This window comes from Callithrix jacchus, chromosome 7 (assembly GCF_049354715.1).
Source record: "Callithrix jacchus isolate 240 chromosome 7, calJac240_pri, whole genome shotgun sequence".
Classification (NCBI taxonomy): domain Eukaryota; kingdom Metazoa; phylum Chordata; class Mammalia; order Primates; family Cebidae; genus Callithrix; species Callithrix jacchus.
This window is the reverse complement of record NC_133508.1, coordinates 90,060,819-90,077,403: the sequence shown is the minus strand read 5'-3', so window position 1 is coordinate 90,077,403 and position 16,585 is coordinate 90,060,819. Positions and strand designations below refer to the sequence as shown.

At 42.9% G+C, this 16,585-nt stretch overlaps 2 protein-coding genes across 15 annotated transcripts in view; one reads left to right on the top strand and one right to left on the bottom strand.

Annotated features, from left to right (window-relative positions):
* The window catches only part of SCP2 (sterol carrier protein 2), a 136,999-nt gene extending 129,475 nt beyond the window's left edge, over positions 1-7,524 (bottom strand). For all 10 annotated transcript variants that reach the window (XR_013520080.1, XR_013520081.1, XM_003733448.5 and 7 more), the window contains exon 1: positions 7,411-7,524. Coding sequence is in view for 6 of the 10 variants with exons in the window: in XM_003733448.5 (XP_003733496.2) it covers positions 7,411-7,479 (69 nt within the window). In the remaining 4 variants the exon portion in view is untranslated. The remainder of the gene's footprint in view (positions 1-7,410) is intronic.
* Positions 6,885-16,585, top strand: part of ECHDC2 (enoyl-CoA hydratase domain containing 2) — a 39,011-nt gene continuing 29,310 nt past the window's right edge. For 4 of the 5 annotated variants that reach the window (XM_078331860.1, XM_078331858.1, XM_078331859.1 and 1 more), the window contains exons 1-2: positions 6,885-7,623; positions 13,483-13,600. The gene's annotated coding sequence lies outside the window, so the exon portion shown is untranslated. The remainder of the gene's footprint in view (positions 7,624-13,482; positions 13,601-16,585) is intronic. The other variant, XM_054236249.2, reaches the window with a different exon arrangement.

Below are 16,585 nucleotides of genomic sequence, written 5' to 3'. Positions count from 1 at the left end.
CTCCAGATGGATTAAAAACTTAAACATAAGACCTAACACCCTAAAAACCCTAGAAGAAAATCTAGGCAAAACCATTCAGGACATAGGAGTAGGCAAGGACTTCATGAACAAACACCAAAAGCATTGGCAACAAAAGCAAAATAGACAAATGGGACGTAATCAAACTCCACAGCTTCTGCACGGCAAAAGAAACAGTCATTAGAGTGAATCAGCAACCAACAGAATGGGAAAAAATTTTTGCAATCTACCCATCTGACAAAGGGCTGATATCCAGAATTTACAAAGAACTCAAACAGATTTACAAGAAAAAAACAAACAAGCCCATTCAAAAGTGGGCGAAGGATATGAACAGACACTTTACAAAAGAAGACATACATGAGGACAACAAACATATGAAAAAATGCTCATTATCACTGGTCATTAGAGAAATGCAAATCAAAACCACACTAAGATACCATCTCACACCAGGTAGGATGGTGATCATTAAAAAATCTGGAGACAACAGATGCTGGAGAGGATGTGGAGAAATAGGAACACTTTTACACTGTTGGTGGGAGTGTAAATTAGTTCAACCATTGTGGAAGACAGTGTGGTGATTCCTCAAGGACCTAGAAATAGAAATTCCATTTAACCCAGCAATCCTATTACTGGGTATATATCCAAAGGATTATAAATCGTTCTACTATAAGGACACATGCACACGAATGTTCATTGCAGCACTGTTTACAACCCAAATGCCCATCAATGATAGACTGGACAGGGAAAAATGTGGCACATATACACCATGGAATACTATGCAGCCATAAAAAACTGAGTTTGTGTCCTTTGTAGGGACATGGATGAACCTGGAAACCATCATTCTCAGCAAACTGACACAAGAACAGAAAATCAAACACTGCATGTTCTCACTCATAGGTGGGTATTGAACAATAAGAACACATGGACACAGGGAGGGGAGCATCACATACTGGGGTTTGCGTGGGGGAATAGGAGAGGGACAGCAGAGGGTGGGGAGTTGGGGAGAGATTGCATGGGGAGAAGTGTCAGATATAGGTGATGGGGAGGAAGGCAGCAAATCACACTGCCATGTGTACCTATGCAACAATCTTGCATGCTCTTCACATGTATCCCAAAAGCTAAATTGCAATTAAAAATAAAAAAATAAATCCCTAAAAAAAAAGTCACTTGGGTCCAAATGATAACAACTAATATTTATTGGGCACTTGCTGTGGTATGCATTGTTAAGCATTTCACATGTGTGTACTCTTTTAATCCTCACAACCATTCTAAAAGGTAGGTACCATGCATTACAGATAAGAAAAGTAGGATACAGAGGGATAAGCAACTAACCCAAGGGTACAGAGCTAATAAGTAATGAAGTTGAAACTTCAGTCTAGCTCTGGAGCCAACTCACAAGGGACCTTTTATGTCCTGCAGTGCCGGTCTGAGCTCTATCCTGAAGACAGTGTTTTTGTTTGTTTGTTTTGTTTTGTTTTTGAGACAGAGTTGCCCAGGCTGGAGTGCAACGGTGTGGTCTAGGCTCACCACAGCCTCTGCCTCCAGGGTTCAAGTGATTCGCCTGCCTCAGCCTCCCGAGTAGCTGGGATTACAGGCATGCACCACCACATCCAGCTAATTTTGTATTTTTAGTAGATACAGGGTTTTTCCATGTGGGTCAGGCTGATCTTAAACTCCCAACCTCAGGTGATCTGTCTGTCTCAGCCTCCCAAAGTGCTGGGATTACAGGCTGGAGACACTTCCCCTCACCGTGTTTGTTTTTTGAGACAAGGTCTTGCTCTGTCACCCAGGCTGGAGTGCAGTGGTTCCATCACAACTTACTGCAGCCTCAACTACCCTGACTCAAACAATCCTCCCACCTTAGTCCCCTGTCTCCCCACAGTACCTGGGACTACAGGCACAAACCACCACGCTAAGCTAATTTTTGTATTTTTTGTAGAGATGGGGTTTTATCATGTTGCCCAGGCTGGTCTCAAACTCCTGGGCTTAGTGATGCTCCTGCCTCAGCCTTCCAAAGTGCTGCAATTACACGTGTGAGCCACCGTGCCTGGCCGACAATGTTTCTTAAAGTGAGACTGGAATAAAACAACAATACCACTATTTATTAGAATGGCAAAAATCCAAAACACTGACAACACCGAATGCTGGCAAGAATATGGAGCAACAGGAAGTTTGGCAATTTCTTTCAAAACTAAACGTGTACAGGCTGGGTGTGGTGGCACACACCTGTAATCCCAGCACTTTGGGAGGCTGAAGTGGGTGGATAATTTGAAGTCAGGAGTTTGAGACCACCCTGATCAACATGGTGAAACTCTCTCTCCACTAAAAATACTAAAATTAGCTGGTCGTGGTGGCCAGTACCTGTAATCCCAGCTACTAGGGAGGCTGAGGCAGGAGGCAGAAGTTGCAGAGCAAGACTCCATCTGAAAAGGAAGGAAGGGAAGGAAGGGAAGGAAGGGAAGGAAGGGAAGGAAGGGAAGGAAGGGAAGGGAGGGGAGGGAGGGGAGGGAGGGGAGGGGAGGGAGAGAGGGGAGGGGGAGGGGAGAGGAGGGAATGGAGCGGGGAGGGAGGAGGAAGGGAGGAGGGAGGGAGGGAGAGGAGGGAAGGGGGAGGGGAGGGAGAGAAGGAAGGAAGGAGAAAGGAAAGAAAAGGAGGGAGGGAGGGAGCAAGGAAGGAAGGAAGGAGGAAAGGAGAGAAGGAGCGAGCAAAAATAAAGTGCATACACACAAAATACATGTATGAATTAGCAATAGCACTCCTTGGCATTTACCAAAAGAGGCTGAAAAATTATGTCCATATAGGCCGGGCACAGTGGCTCTCACCTGTAATCCCAGCACTTTCAGCGGCCAAGGCAGGTGGATCACGAAGTCAGGAGATCGACACCAACCTGGCCAACATGGTGAAACCCTGTATCTACTAAAAATAAAAAATTAGCTGGATGTGGTGGCGCATGCCTGTAATCCCAGCTACTCGGGAGGCTGAGGCAGGAGAATCACTTGAACCAGGGAGTTGAAGGCTGCAGTGAGCCAAGAATGCGCCACTGCACTCTAGCCTGGACGACAGAGTGAGACTCCGTCTAAAAAAAAAAATTATATCCATATAAAAACCTACAGATGGATGTTTTTATTGTTGTTTTGCTTTGCTGACATGGGCTGTGTTGCCTGGATGGAGTGCAGTGATGTGATCATAGCTCACTGCAGCTTCAACTTCCAAGACTCGAGCAATTCTCCCACCTCAGCTTCCTGAGTAGCTTAGATCACAGGTGCTTATAATCATGCAGTGAGACTAACTGTCGTGATTCTGAAACAAGTCAAATGAGGGCTAAGACAGAAGCAAATTTTTAAATTTTTTGTAGAGATGGAAGGCTGGGCATGGTGGCTCATGCCTGTAATCCCAGCACTTTGGGAGGCCAAGGTGGGTGGATCACTTGAGGTCAGGAGTTCAAGACCAGCCTGGCCAACATGGTGAAACCCCATCTTTAAAAATAAAGGAAAAAAAAATAAAAATAAAAAAACACCAGGAACTTTATCTTTTTCATTTTTGCATCTCTAGCATATAAACCATAGACTATTTACTGAATATATGTTTCAGTGATAAATTATAACAGTAATACACAGTAGAGATGGCATGGAAACAGTATGAGATTTTAAGTAAGGCAGTTCAAAAACTTAAAAGCTGCGTGAAATAAATTACTTAGCCCCCTGAGCCTCAGAGTCAGATAACTGAATGGATATGATAATCCATTACATGGTAAAAATTAAATAAAATAATGTAATATTTTTCAAACTGAAATTTGTACTTACTAGATTATGACCAGATCAATTTAGTAGGTTGTGAACAGCATTTTTGTTTTTTTTTTTTGAGACAGAGTCTCACTCCCATTGCTCAGGCTGGAGTGCGGTGGCTCAAACAGGGCTCACTGCAGTCTCAACTTCCCAAGCTCAGGTGATCCTCTCATCTCAGCCTCACAAGTAGTTGGGACAAGTATGTGCCACTATGCCCAGCTAATTTTTTGTACTTTTAGTAGAGATGGGGTTTTGCCAATATTGCCCAGGCTGGTCTCAAATCCTGGGCTCAAGAGATACACCTGCTTCAGCCTCCTAAAGTGCTGAGATTTCAGGCATGAGCCACCACACTCAGCCAAGCAGCTTTTTTTTTAAATATATAGGTTAGGAATACCAAGAGTTCATCACACATAATAAGTGTTGCTTTAACTAATTGTTTCAGTTGTTACAAATAAGCTTTGTATGTGTGTACTGGATAGTGATATATTTCATGAAATTACCACACATAAAAGTACTAGAAAACTGAAGTGCTAAATTACATGTTCTGACTATAAGGGCACCAGAACTTCAAAAAAAGGTGACCAGTGTAACTTAGCAGTCTGAGGAAGTTTTAAGAAGGTATAGGACTTGGACTAGTTCTTGACAGATAAGTAGAATTTAAGTAGATGAAAAGAGGGTATATCAGGAGATAGGCAGCATAAGCAAAGGGTCTGACTTGCTGTCAGCCAGATGGCAGCTGTGACTTAGTTGTGTTAAAACCTGTTGACATCCACCATAGGAATTCCAACTCATTTCCTACAGTGAATAATAAAACCTCTTTAAAAGAACTTCAGATTGTCAAATTCAGCTATTTAAATTATGAAACATAACAGAGGAACCCCATCAGTTGAGATCTATCAATAGAACTTTAAAGTATTACCTAGGCTGGGCACTGTGGCTCATGCTGGTAATCCCAATACTTTGGGAGGCTGATGCAGGGGAATCACCTGAGGCCAGGAGTTTGAGACCAGTCTGGCCAACATGGTGAAACCCTGTCTCTACTAAAAATACAAAAATTAGCTGGGCGTGGTGGCACACACCTGTAATCTCAGCTGCTCAGGAGGCTGAGGCATGAGAATTGCTTGAACCCAAGAGGTGGAGGTTACAGTGAGCTGAGATCATGCCACTGCACTCCATCCTGGGCGACAGAATGAGAATCTGTGTCAAAAAATAAAATAAATAAAAATACAAAAATAATTAGTTGAGTATAGTGGTGCACAGGTGTAATCCCACCTACACAGGAAGCTGAGCAGAATTGCTTGAATCAGGGAGGCAGAGGTTGCAGTGAGCTGAGATCGCCCCACTGCACTCCAGACTGGGGAACAGAGTGAGACTCTGTCTTAAAAAATAAAAATAAACTATTGGCCAGTCTCAGTGACTCACACCTGTAATCCCAGCACTTTGGGAGGCCGAGGTGGGTGGATCACAAGATCAGGAATTCGAGACCAGCCTAGTCAAGATGGTGAAACCACATCTCTACTAAAAATACAAAAATTAGCCAGGTGTGGTGGCGGGTGCCTGTAATCCTTGCTACTTGGGAGGCTAAGGCAGGAGAATCACTTGAACCCAGGAGGTGGAGGTTGCAGTGAGCCGAGATTGTGCCACTGCACTCGAGCCTGGGCAATAGAGCAAGACCCCGTCTCAAATAAATAAATAAATAAAAAGTATTACTTAGTAGTGAAACCTTGTCTCTACAAAAAAAAAATTCTTTTAATAAACCAGTTATGTTAGCATGACAGTAGTCCTAGTTACTCGGGAGGATCGCTTGAGTCCAGGAGTTCAAGGCTCCAGTGAGCTATGATTGCACCACTGCATTCCCATCCGGTTGACAGAGCAAAACCCTATCTTAAAAACAAACAAACAAAAAAGTGTTGCCTAGTCAATATTTCTCCCTCCTCCATTAAACTCTGCCCCAAGGTCCAGAAGACCAGACCCATAGGAAAATACACTGGCCAAATAGGCAAATCATTAACGGCACTACCCAAACTCCCCACCTCTTCCCTCTGAACTGTAACGCACCCCCCACCTCTACCACCCAACTTGAGGAAAAAGAAATACATCCATTTCCCAAAGATTTGGACAACTGTGCTTTCCCACACAGCCCATATAATCAGACATTCAACAGCCAGACGATGGTTTGACTGCATTAATACCTTACTTCCAAAGATTTTACTGTCCACCTGTTTTAGAAGCCCCACCTTCTGTGAAACACTAGGATGATGTCCTTCTGCTTCATAAGGTATTGGTCCATTTTTCCACTTACATGGGTATATTTGGTTTTTGTTTTTTTGACACAAGGACACTCTATGGCCCAGGCTAGGGTGCAGTGGCATGATCTCAGCTCACTGCAACTTCCATCTCTCAGGCTCAAGCAATCCTGCCACCTCAGCCTCCCCAGTAGCTGGGATTACAGGCGTGGGCTGGGCTAATTTTTTTATTTTTAGTAGAGATGGGGTTTCACCATGTTGGTAAGGCTGGTCTCGAACTCCTGACCTCAGATGATAATGCCTGCCTCGGCCTCCCAAAGTGTTCCCAAAAGGATTACAGGCATGAGTGACTGCACCTGGCCTATTTACATGTTGGATTGGATTACGTATGTTCAGCCCACTGGTAAGATAATAAATATTTTAGGGCTGTTTTCTCAGAAACAGAACTCTCCCTAGGAATTCTTTCACAAAGCATATCCGTTTAGATTGTTCAACTAACATTCACTAAGGGTCTTCAGGCATCAGGAACGCTCAGGGGGAGGGGCACAGCAATGAATAAGGCAGGTACCCAGCCTGGAGGAGCTGCCATGCTAACGGGGCACAAAGACACACACAGAGCTTCAGAAATGCCCAGCACAGTAAGCTCAGGAGAGGTAAGCACAGTGCAAGGCTCTGGGGGAAGTCAGGAGGATCCGAGGCGCCCTGGAGAAGATTCGATCTGAATGGATCTTTTCAGGATGCACAAAAATTAACCAGGTGAAGATACATGGTACAAACAGAACAGAAGCAAAGCTACAGGGGCATCAGACAACAGTGTCCGGGGGAAACGAAAGGCAGTTGGACATTAAGAAAGCATGCGAGCGGTGAGGGGCAGCGTCTAGGTCCCAAGCAGTCACTGGAGGGACAGGGGGAGGCCGGACTCTGCCACTCGGGCCAGGCGGGGTGACAGCAGCAGCGTTTCTCCTCGCCATCCACATCTGGAGCTGTCTCTACCAGGCTCCCGTGGGGGCTGTTCCTGGGAGGACCGAGCAGGCTGCATTCGCGACCTGCCCCGCTCCGCGGCAAGCCAGCCCACCACACACCTCGGGACTCCGCTCAGAATCTAAAGAGGAGAGATCCTCGGGTTATCTCGAGGCTGCTTTAAGACCTCGGACCAGAAGAAAAGGGAAGGAGGAAGCAGAAAGCCGCAGGAACCAGAGATGCCATGACCCCAGAGATTCCGCAGATCACAAGACACTGAGTCGCCACGCCGATGCCCCAAGTGCGGAGCAGCCGGAGCTGGGAGACAGGAAGGGCAGCGAAACCCAGGCACCGACCGCCTGCGAGCCTCAGCGGGCCAGAAGGGCCGCCGCTCGGTTTACCTTGGTCATGCCAACCCCCACCACGAACACACGGCGTAGCGGCGCAAGCTCCTGCAGGGAAGAGAACATGGCTGCGCCAGTGCCAGACGAGAGCGGGCGCCGCGGGCAACTGCCGCGACTGGCAGGAGGAGGCGGAACCAAATAATCTCTCAGGCCCGAAGCTAGGGCCGCGGGCGGCGGCACAAGCGCGTGCGCGTGCACGTGCGCGTGAGCGTGAGTAGGGGCGGGGCGCGTGCGGGGCGGGGGTGGGAGCGTTCGCGAGCCCTAATTTGCAGACCTGGGAGTGGGACTGACTCAGCCGGTCCCATCTCTGGGTCTGTGCCTTGGTTCTGTACGGTGAGCGGGAGTAGGTCTACAGTAGCACCTGAGACTGAGAGGAGGGGTCGACCGGAAAGCGGATTCACGAAGGGGGATCCTGAGGAGATCCTCTGGAGTTCGTGTTAGAATTGGGGTGGCAGTTGTGAGAATGAATTCATGAATTAAAACTCAAAGGACACCAATTAGCGGGGATGGGCAGGATCTCACACATGGATACAGTGTCTAAATCAAAAAGCCCAGGCTCCGTCACCAGCTACCTGACCTTCTTTTTTAATTTTGTCAACAAAAGTTCTCTGAAAAGGAATTTGGAGGACCGAGACTTTATTCCAGCAAACCGGGGAGAAACTGCCTTCCATGTTTGTTTGTTTGAGACGGAGTCTCTCTCTGTCACCGGGCTGGAGTGCAGTAGCGTGATCTCGGCTCACTGAAACCTCTGCCTCCCGGGTTCAAGCGATTCTCCTGCCTCAACCTCCCTAGTAGCTGGGATTGAGTAGCTGGAATTATAGGCGCGCACCCCCACACCCAGCTAATGTTTGTTTTTTTGTTTTTTTTTTGAGATGGAGTTTCACTCTTGTTACCCAGGCTGGAGTGCAATGGCACGATCTCGGCTCACCGCAACCTCTGCCTCCTGGGTTCAGGCAATTCTCCTGCCTCAGCCTCCAGAGTAGCTGGGATTACAGGCACGTGCCACCATGCCCAGCTAATTTTTTGTATTTTTAGTAGAGACAGGGTTTCACCATGTTGACCAGAATGGTCTCGATCTCTTGACCTCGTGATCCACCCTCCTCGGCCTCCCAAAGTGCTGGGATTACAGTCCTGAGCCACCACATCTGGCTTTTTATTTTAGAGTTGAGGTCTCACTATGTTGCCCAGAATGGGCCTGAACTCCTGGGCTCAAGTAATCCTCCCACCTCAGCCTCCCAAGTAGCTGGGACTACAGGTATATGCTACACTGCCTCACTTACTTTGTTATTTTAAAAACTAGGCACCAGACTTCCTCTTAGGAGAAGAACTTCCTTCAGGTAGTATATTAGTTTTCTAAAGCTGTCATAACAAAATGCGATAAACTGGGGGACTTAAACAACAGAAATTCATTTTCTCACAATTCTGGAGGCTATGAGTCCAAAATCATGGTGTCAGCAAGTGTTGGTTTCATCTGAGGCCTCTCTCTAGGCTTATAGATGACTGTCCTCTCTCTGTGTCTTCACATGATGCTCCCACTGTACCTATCCATGCTCAAATCTTTTCTTCTTCTTCTCTTCCTCCTCCCTCTTCTTCTTCTTCTTCATCTTCAACTTCTTTTTCTTCCTCTTCTTTTTTTTAAGATGGAATTTTGCTCTTGTTGCCCAGGCTGGAGTGCAATGGTGCGATCTTAGCTCACTGCAAACCTCTACCTCCCAAATTCAAGCAATTATCCTGCTTCAGCCTCCTGAGTAGCTGGGATTACAGGCACCCACCACCACACCCAGTTAAAATTTTTATTTTTTGTAGAGACAGGATTTCCCCATGTTGGCCAGATTGGTCAACAACTCCTGACTTCAGGTGATCTGAACGCCTCAGCCTCCCAAAATGCTGAGATTACAAGTGTGAGCCACCACACTTGGCCAATGGTTTCTTCTTTTAAGGACACCAGTTGTACTGGGTTAGGACCCACCCTTATAATTTCATTTTAGTTTAATTGCTTCTTTATAAAGACCTCACCTCCAAATATAGTCACATTCTGATGTACTGGGGGGTTAAGACTTCAATATGTGAATTTGGTGACAGGGAGGGACACGTTTTAGCCTGTATGGGTTAGCATTAACTTGTTTATTTTATATTATTTATTTTTTTGAGACAGGATCTGACTCTGTCGCCCAGGCTAGAGTGCAGTGGCAGGATCTCTGCTCACTGTAGCCCTGACCTCCCAGGTTCAAATGATCATCCCATCTCAGCATCACAGGTAGCTAGGACTACAGGTGTGTACCACCACGCTGGGCTAATTTTTAAATTTTTTTTGTAGAGATAAGGTCTCACTATATTGCCCAGGCTGATCTCAAACTCCTGGGCTCAAGCCATGCTCCCACCTTGGTCACACAAAGTGCTGGGATTATAGACATGAGCCACAGCACCTCATTGCATTAACCTCTTTAAAGTATGAAATTAAATCAAACCTAAAGCTGTTGGACTCTAAATTATTTCAAATCTTGAGAGAGATGTGGCTATGTGGCCTGAGTCATGCGGCACGCAGCTGCAACTTCTGCTTTTTCTTGTAAATCATTAGGAAAAACCTTGTGGCATCAGAGATAAGACCCCCTCAGATCCTCCTCACAGAACATTAAAGCACTTTTCCTTGGAATGTAGCAAGCTATAACCAATGAAATCACTGTAATGTATATACTGGCCTTGTATGGAAAATATTGTAACCCTGCTAAACCTCCCTGCTTCCACCTACATAAGTAAAACCTTAACTCCCCCATTTTGGATCATTGGCCCCATTCCTTTGCAGTCTGTATTTCCTGAATGGTTATTATCAAATGTTGTGCTCCAATAAACTCAATACTTCATATTTTCTGAGTCTGATTATTTAAGATTGACAAAAGTATGAGAGGTGAAGTCCCCTAATTCCTCCCCAACTTTTCTGTAAAATCTATAATATGCAGCTTCATGTCCTTGATCCTTTAGGGAATGAAGGAATTAAAGTTGTGTCCAATAGGTTACAGAAAGGGACATGGAGGGATGGCCAGGTGATCCGTAATCTGAATTAATTCACTAGACACAGGGACATAGAGTTGGAAGTGACCAGGATAGATACAAACCCTAATTATTAGCCAGCCATGTATGCACACCAGTAGTTCCAGCTATTCAGGGGCTGAGGTGGGAAGATCACCTAATCCTAGGAGGTTGAGGCTGCAGTGAACCATGATCATGCACTCCAGCCTGGGTGACAGAGTGAGACCCTATCTCAAAATAATAATAATAATAATATTGAAAGACACAGAGAGGAACTCAGAGTTTCCCATTATCTACAGGAAGGGGATTCGAATTTGTTTAAATTTTAATGGACATAGGCTGGATGTGGTGGCTCATGCCTGTAATTGCAGCACTCTGGGAGGCCGAGGTGGGCAGATCAACTGAGGTCAGGAGTTTGAGACCAGCTTGACCAACAAGGTGAAACCCCATCTTTACAAAAAAAAATAGAAAAATTAGCTAGGCATTGGTGGCACATGCCTGCAGTCTCAGCTACTTGGAAGGCTGAGGTAGGAGAATCGCTTGAACCAGGGAGGTGGAGGTTGTAGTGAGCTGAGATTGCACCACTGCACTCCAGCCTGGGCAACAGAGTAAGACACTTTCTCAAAACAAAACAAAACAAAAAAATGTAATGGGCATAGTAATGACTTCAGCAAGCTGGAAGATTTTGGTGATAATCAAAATAATAACTACTACTGTTAACAGTAAAGGGTCTTGACTATGAGCTGTCTAGGATCTTGGCATGTTGAACAAATAATTGGGCAAAATGCACCAACAGAGCAATGGAAGACAAAATCATATATTTATTGAAGTGAAAGTATACTCCATAGAGCGGGAGCAGGCTGCAGCAAGCAGCTCAAGAGCCTTGGTTGCAAAATCTTCTAGGGTTTAAGTCCCTTTAGAGGTTTCCTATTGGTTACACCCTGTGTATATGAAGACTTCATGATATGGTTTAGCTGTGTCCTCACCCAAAATCTCACCTTGAATTGTAATAATCCCCACAGCTCAAAGGCAGGACCAGGTGAACATAATAGAATAACGGAGGCAGTTTCCCCCATACTGTTCTTGTGAGAGTGAATGAGCTCTCATGTGATCTGATGGGGTTTTTTTTGTTTTTCTTTTTGTTTTGTTTGTTTTTTGAGATGGGGTCTCGCTCTGCTGCTAGGCTGGAGTGCAATGGTGCCTGGCCTATTAGGAGATTTTTTTATTACTGATTTAATAATCTGTGTACTATTTATAGGTTTATTCAGATTTTCTATTTCTTTGTGATTTAGTATTGGTAAATTTTGTCATTCTAGGAATTGTCCCTTTCATCCAGATTATCCCATTTTTTTGGCATACAATTATTCACACTACTCTCTTATAATCCTTGTCATTTCTATAGAACTTGTAGCCATCTCCCCACTTTTATTTCTGATTTAATAACTTAAGTCTTCACTCTTTTTTTCCCAGTTCATCTAGCTAAAGTTTTCTTGATTTTGTTGATCTTTTCAAAGAATAAACGTTTGATATTATTAATTTTCTGGTTTTTTTCTATTCTCTATTTTATTGATCTTTGCTCTAATCTTTGTTATTTCCTTCTAAGACTTTGGGTTTAGTTTGTTTTTCTAGTTCCTTAAGTTGCAAAATTTGGTGGTTGATTTTACATATTTCTTTTTTTTTTGAGAGGGAGGGAGGAAGAGAGGAAGAAGCTACTTTACGCCTTTCTTGTTTCTTTCTTTCTTTCTTTCTTTTTTTGAGACGGAGTCTCACTCTGTCACCCAGGCTGGAGTGCAGTGGCACAATCTTGACTGACTGCAACCTCCACCTCCCAGGTTCAAGTGATTCTCCTGCCTCAGACTCCCAAGTAGCTGGGATTGCAGGTGCCCACCACCACGCACAGCTAATTTTTGCATTTTTTCATAAAGACAGGGTTTTACCACGTTGGCCAGGCTTGTCTCGAACTCTTGACCTCAAATGATCCGCCTGCCTCAGCCTCCCAAAGTGCTGGGATTACAGGCATGAGCCACCACACCTGGCCTGTTCTATCCATTTTTGAGAGTGAAACATTAAAGTCTCCAACAATTATTGTAGGATTGTCTGTTTCTCCATTCAATTCTCTCCATTTTTGCTTCCTATATTTTGATGATCTGTCATTTGTGTATAAATGTTTGTAATAGTAATATCTTTTTGCTGTATTTAATATTTTATTCATATATACTGTTCTTCTTTGTCTCTTGTAAACTCTTAAAATTTAAAGTGTATTTGCCTGACATTAGTATAGCCATTCCTGCTCTTTTTTGGTTACTATTGCTTGGAATATCTTTTTTCATCCTTTCACTTTCAACCTATTTGTGTCTTTGAATCCAAAGTGAGCCTCTTGCAGACATTATATAGTTGGATCTTTTTTTTAGATTTTTTTGCTTTTATTATTACTTTTAATTGGCACATAGTAGTTAGTGAATGAAAATATAAATAAGACCCCAGCCTCTCCAGATGAGATGGACTTTCTGTGGCTGATAGAGACACCAAATAAGATAATAGGAATCCAGTGGACATGGCGAGTGAAAGAATAACAAGTGCATTCATGCACTGGTTATTCTCAGATAGGGTAGCCCCAAACAAACATCCTGTTTGCATCTCTGAACTAAAAGGGTTACTATAATGGGAGCTAAGAGAGTTCCCATAATGGGAGGGTTCCTATAATGTGACCCAAAAACTCTTCCCACTAGCCTGAAAGGAGCACCCAACAGACACTCCTGGTTTTTAGACTTGGAAACTACCCAAATGTTCTTACATTTAAGTCTTTAACCCATCTTCAGTTAATTTCTTTGTATGGTGAAAGGAAGAGGTCCAGTTTCAATAAGCAAACCTAGGAAGCAGCATTCTGGACATTGGCTTTGGCAATGAATTTACCACTAAGTCCCCAAAAGCAAATGCAACAAAAACAAAAATTGACAAGTGGGACCTAAAAAAAGAAAGAAAATGAAGCTTTCTCTTTTTCCTCCACAAATCTCATGGTCTTTTGTTAACATTTCTTGGCAGGGAAGATGGGATACAAAGTGGCCCCAAGCTCCTTCCAAGCATCATCTGGACGAATGCATCAGCACCTGCAAAAGCCCCTTGAGCTCAGCTGTCATCATCTACATTGAGGAGAAATCAGGTAAGCCCTCTCTGATCCAAGACCTCAGATTTTTAGGTGAAAGTCTTGGAGACTTTCTTTTCTTCAGAGAGCCTGGCCCTATGGGCCCTGCAGGAAATGCTCACACTTTGTGAGGTACACTCACATTTTTGCAAGGTATGCTCGTGCTTTGTGGGGTATGCTCATGTTTCTGATTTCGAGGATGTTCACATTTAAGGACATGGAAGGAATGCCTTCATCAGGTCAGTGCAATGGGTCAGTGCATTAGGTCTAGTTTTCTCTATTGTAACTTCTGCGTATATTTGATATAACTTCTGAGTACATGAAAAACCTCCACAATCTGTAGACTGTAGGCTGAAATATGGCTTTGGAGCAGTCTGATAGAGACTCTCTGTAAGACTCCTGGTTTATAATTATCTTCAATGAGAATGAATAAAATGAACTTTAATGCTTTAACCATCTGATGTTTTTTAATTGACAGGCCATGTTCTAAGGGAATGGTCTCTGACCAGTCACCTTCTGATACACTGGTGGCTTTCATGTTAAAACAAACAATTAAAAACTATGGAGAAATTTCTACACTTAGGCTTTAGATTAAGTTAGCCCAGGAAAGTTCAGAGACATGCCAAGATATTTTCTGGAACTCCAGCTGGCTGCATATTATGGCCCATTCTTGTGCACATGTTTAAACTGATGGGCAACTTACATCAAGGAAAATTCAGAGCTCAAATGATCAACCTGCAACTACAGAGTTAAAATGTAGAGTCTTCTAAGTTCTCTCTCACTACATTTTTCCATGACTACTTTGAATCTGTTGACTTTTCTACTGATGTTGAATTAAAACTTACTGTTTATGATATTGCTAATTCAAGGCTACATGGAGATTTTGTTTTTCTTATACAATTCAGCTGGTTCTAGTTAAAATGTAAACACTCAAAATTTAACCATAAACTCATTTGAAACTGAAGGGAAAAGAAGGGGCAAAGTAGATCTTTAAAATCAAACTGCAGTGAAAATATGTGGGCTTGCTAATTCACAAACACTCATTTATTTTTAAGTCAATTTGGTGGTACCAAGTAAATACAACAGATGCTGATATGTTCATATATGTAAACACATCTAGATACATATAAATAAAGATCTTATAGCTTTCAAAATTTTGATCCCTCATTAGATGACCTATTGGAGCAAATAAAGTTTAGCCATAAAAGCAAGTCCTAATTTTATTTAAAAAAAAAATCTGGATCCAACTGTGTTTTGTCTTTTATAAATCAGTGAGTTTGTATCACCATCTCTTGACTAAAATTCTAAAGTGAAAGCTCTACGGTTTTTATTTGTATGTGTGTGTGTGTGTCTAGATGTGTTTACATATATGTACATATCAGTATCTATTTTGTCTACTTGGTACCACCAAATTGACTTACAAATAAATGAATGTTCCTAAATTAGTAAATCCAAATATTTTCCATGCTCATGTTACTTAAGTAAATCTTTAATAAATAAGCTGGGTTTAAAATTGTTGATAAAATGAAGACATTTCAGAATTGAAATGTCTTCAGAATTGTCAGCATACATTTTTGCCTGGGTTTACTGGTTTAATAGTTTTATATTTGCCTTTGCTAGATATTTTAAGGTGTTGGAGTTTGGCACAAAGTTTATAAAACACTAACTCCAGCCCAAAATATAATGATTTTTGTTTGTGTGACTTTTTGATAATCAAGTATAATTTAATATTAATAGTTTAATGAAAACAGCTGAATCTTCTGAGTTATTGCCAAAATACCCACATATTTGACTTTAAGATCTTTACTTAGGTAAATACCTGATAGTCACATGCTATAAAAGTGGTCAACCAGAAAATAACTTAAAATGATGACTAGTTTTGTGTAATATCCCAGTTACCATAAATAATCTAGGTAAATTTTTAAAATTAAGTAAAAGTAAAAAGAACAGCCACAAATGTCTATACATGAACTTACATAATTTGAAATCATAAGGTTATGCTAAATTAAATAATAGGGCTGGTGCAGTGGCTCACAACTATAATTCCAGTACTTTGGGAGACTGAGGTTAAGACTGCAGTGAGCCATGATAGGGCCACTGTGCTATCCCATCTACCCACTAGCCTGGGTAACAGTGAAACTCGGTCTCTTAAAACAAAACAAAACAAAAAACAAAAAAAGGAAAAAAAAAACTAATTAAATGATCCTAACCCTTGCCTTTTCCTGTACATAAAATAACATTTGACAACATTAATGATTATTCCTCTGTACTCTATTACCAGCTGTACTCTCAGCCCAAAACTTTGAAAAGAGTTGTTTTTTTTTTTTTTTTGAGACGGAGTTTCGCTGTTGTTACCTAGGCTGGAGTGCAATGGCACGATCTCAGCTCTCCGCAACCTCCACCTTCCGGGTTCAAGCAATTCTCCTGCCTCAGGCTCCCAAGTAGCTGAGACTACAGGCACACACCACCATGCCCAGCTAATTTTTGTATTTTTAGTAGAGACAGGGTTTCACCTTGTTGACCAGGATGGTCTATCTCTTGACCTCGTGATCCACCCGCCTCGGCCTCCCAAAGTGCTGGGATTATAAGCGTGAGCCACCGCACCCGGCCGAAAAGAGTTTTCTCTAATGTAACTTCTAAGCACATTTGATGCAACTTCTGAGTACATGAAAAACCTTTACAACCTGTATGTAGGCTGTGGGCTGAAACATGGCTTTGGAGCAGTCTGATAGAAACTCTCTACAAGACTCCTCCTGGTTTATAATCTTCAATAAGATTGAATAAAATGAACTTTAATGCTTTAACCATTTGATGTTTTTTAATTGACAGGCCAGGATTATAAGTGACTTTAGGATCTTTGATATGTCTCCCAGGTAGGAGGTTGAGGGATACAGAGTGTGCACTGAATATTATTTATTGATCTACCCTTAATAAACTAAACAAGGCTGCTGCTGACCTCTGCAAAGGCAGTTTGAGTGGACAGTGGGGTTAGAAGCCAGAGAC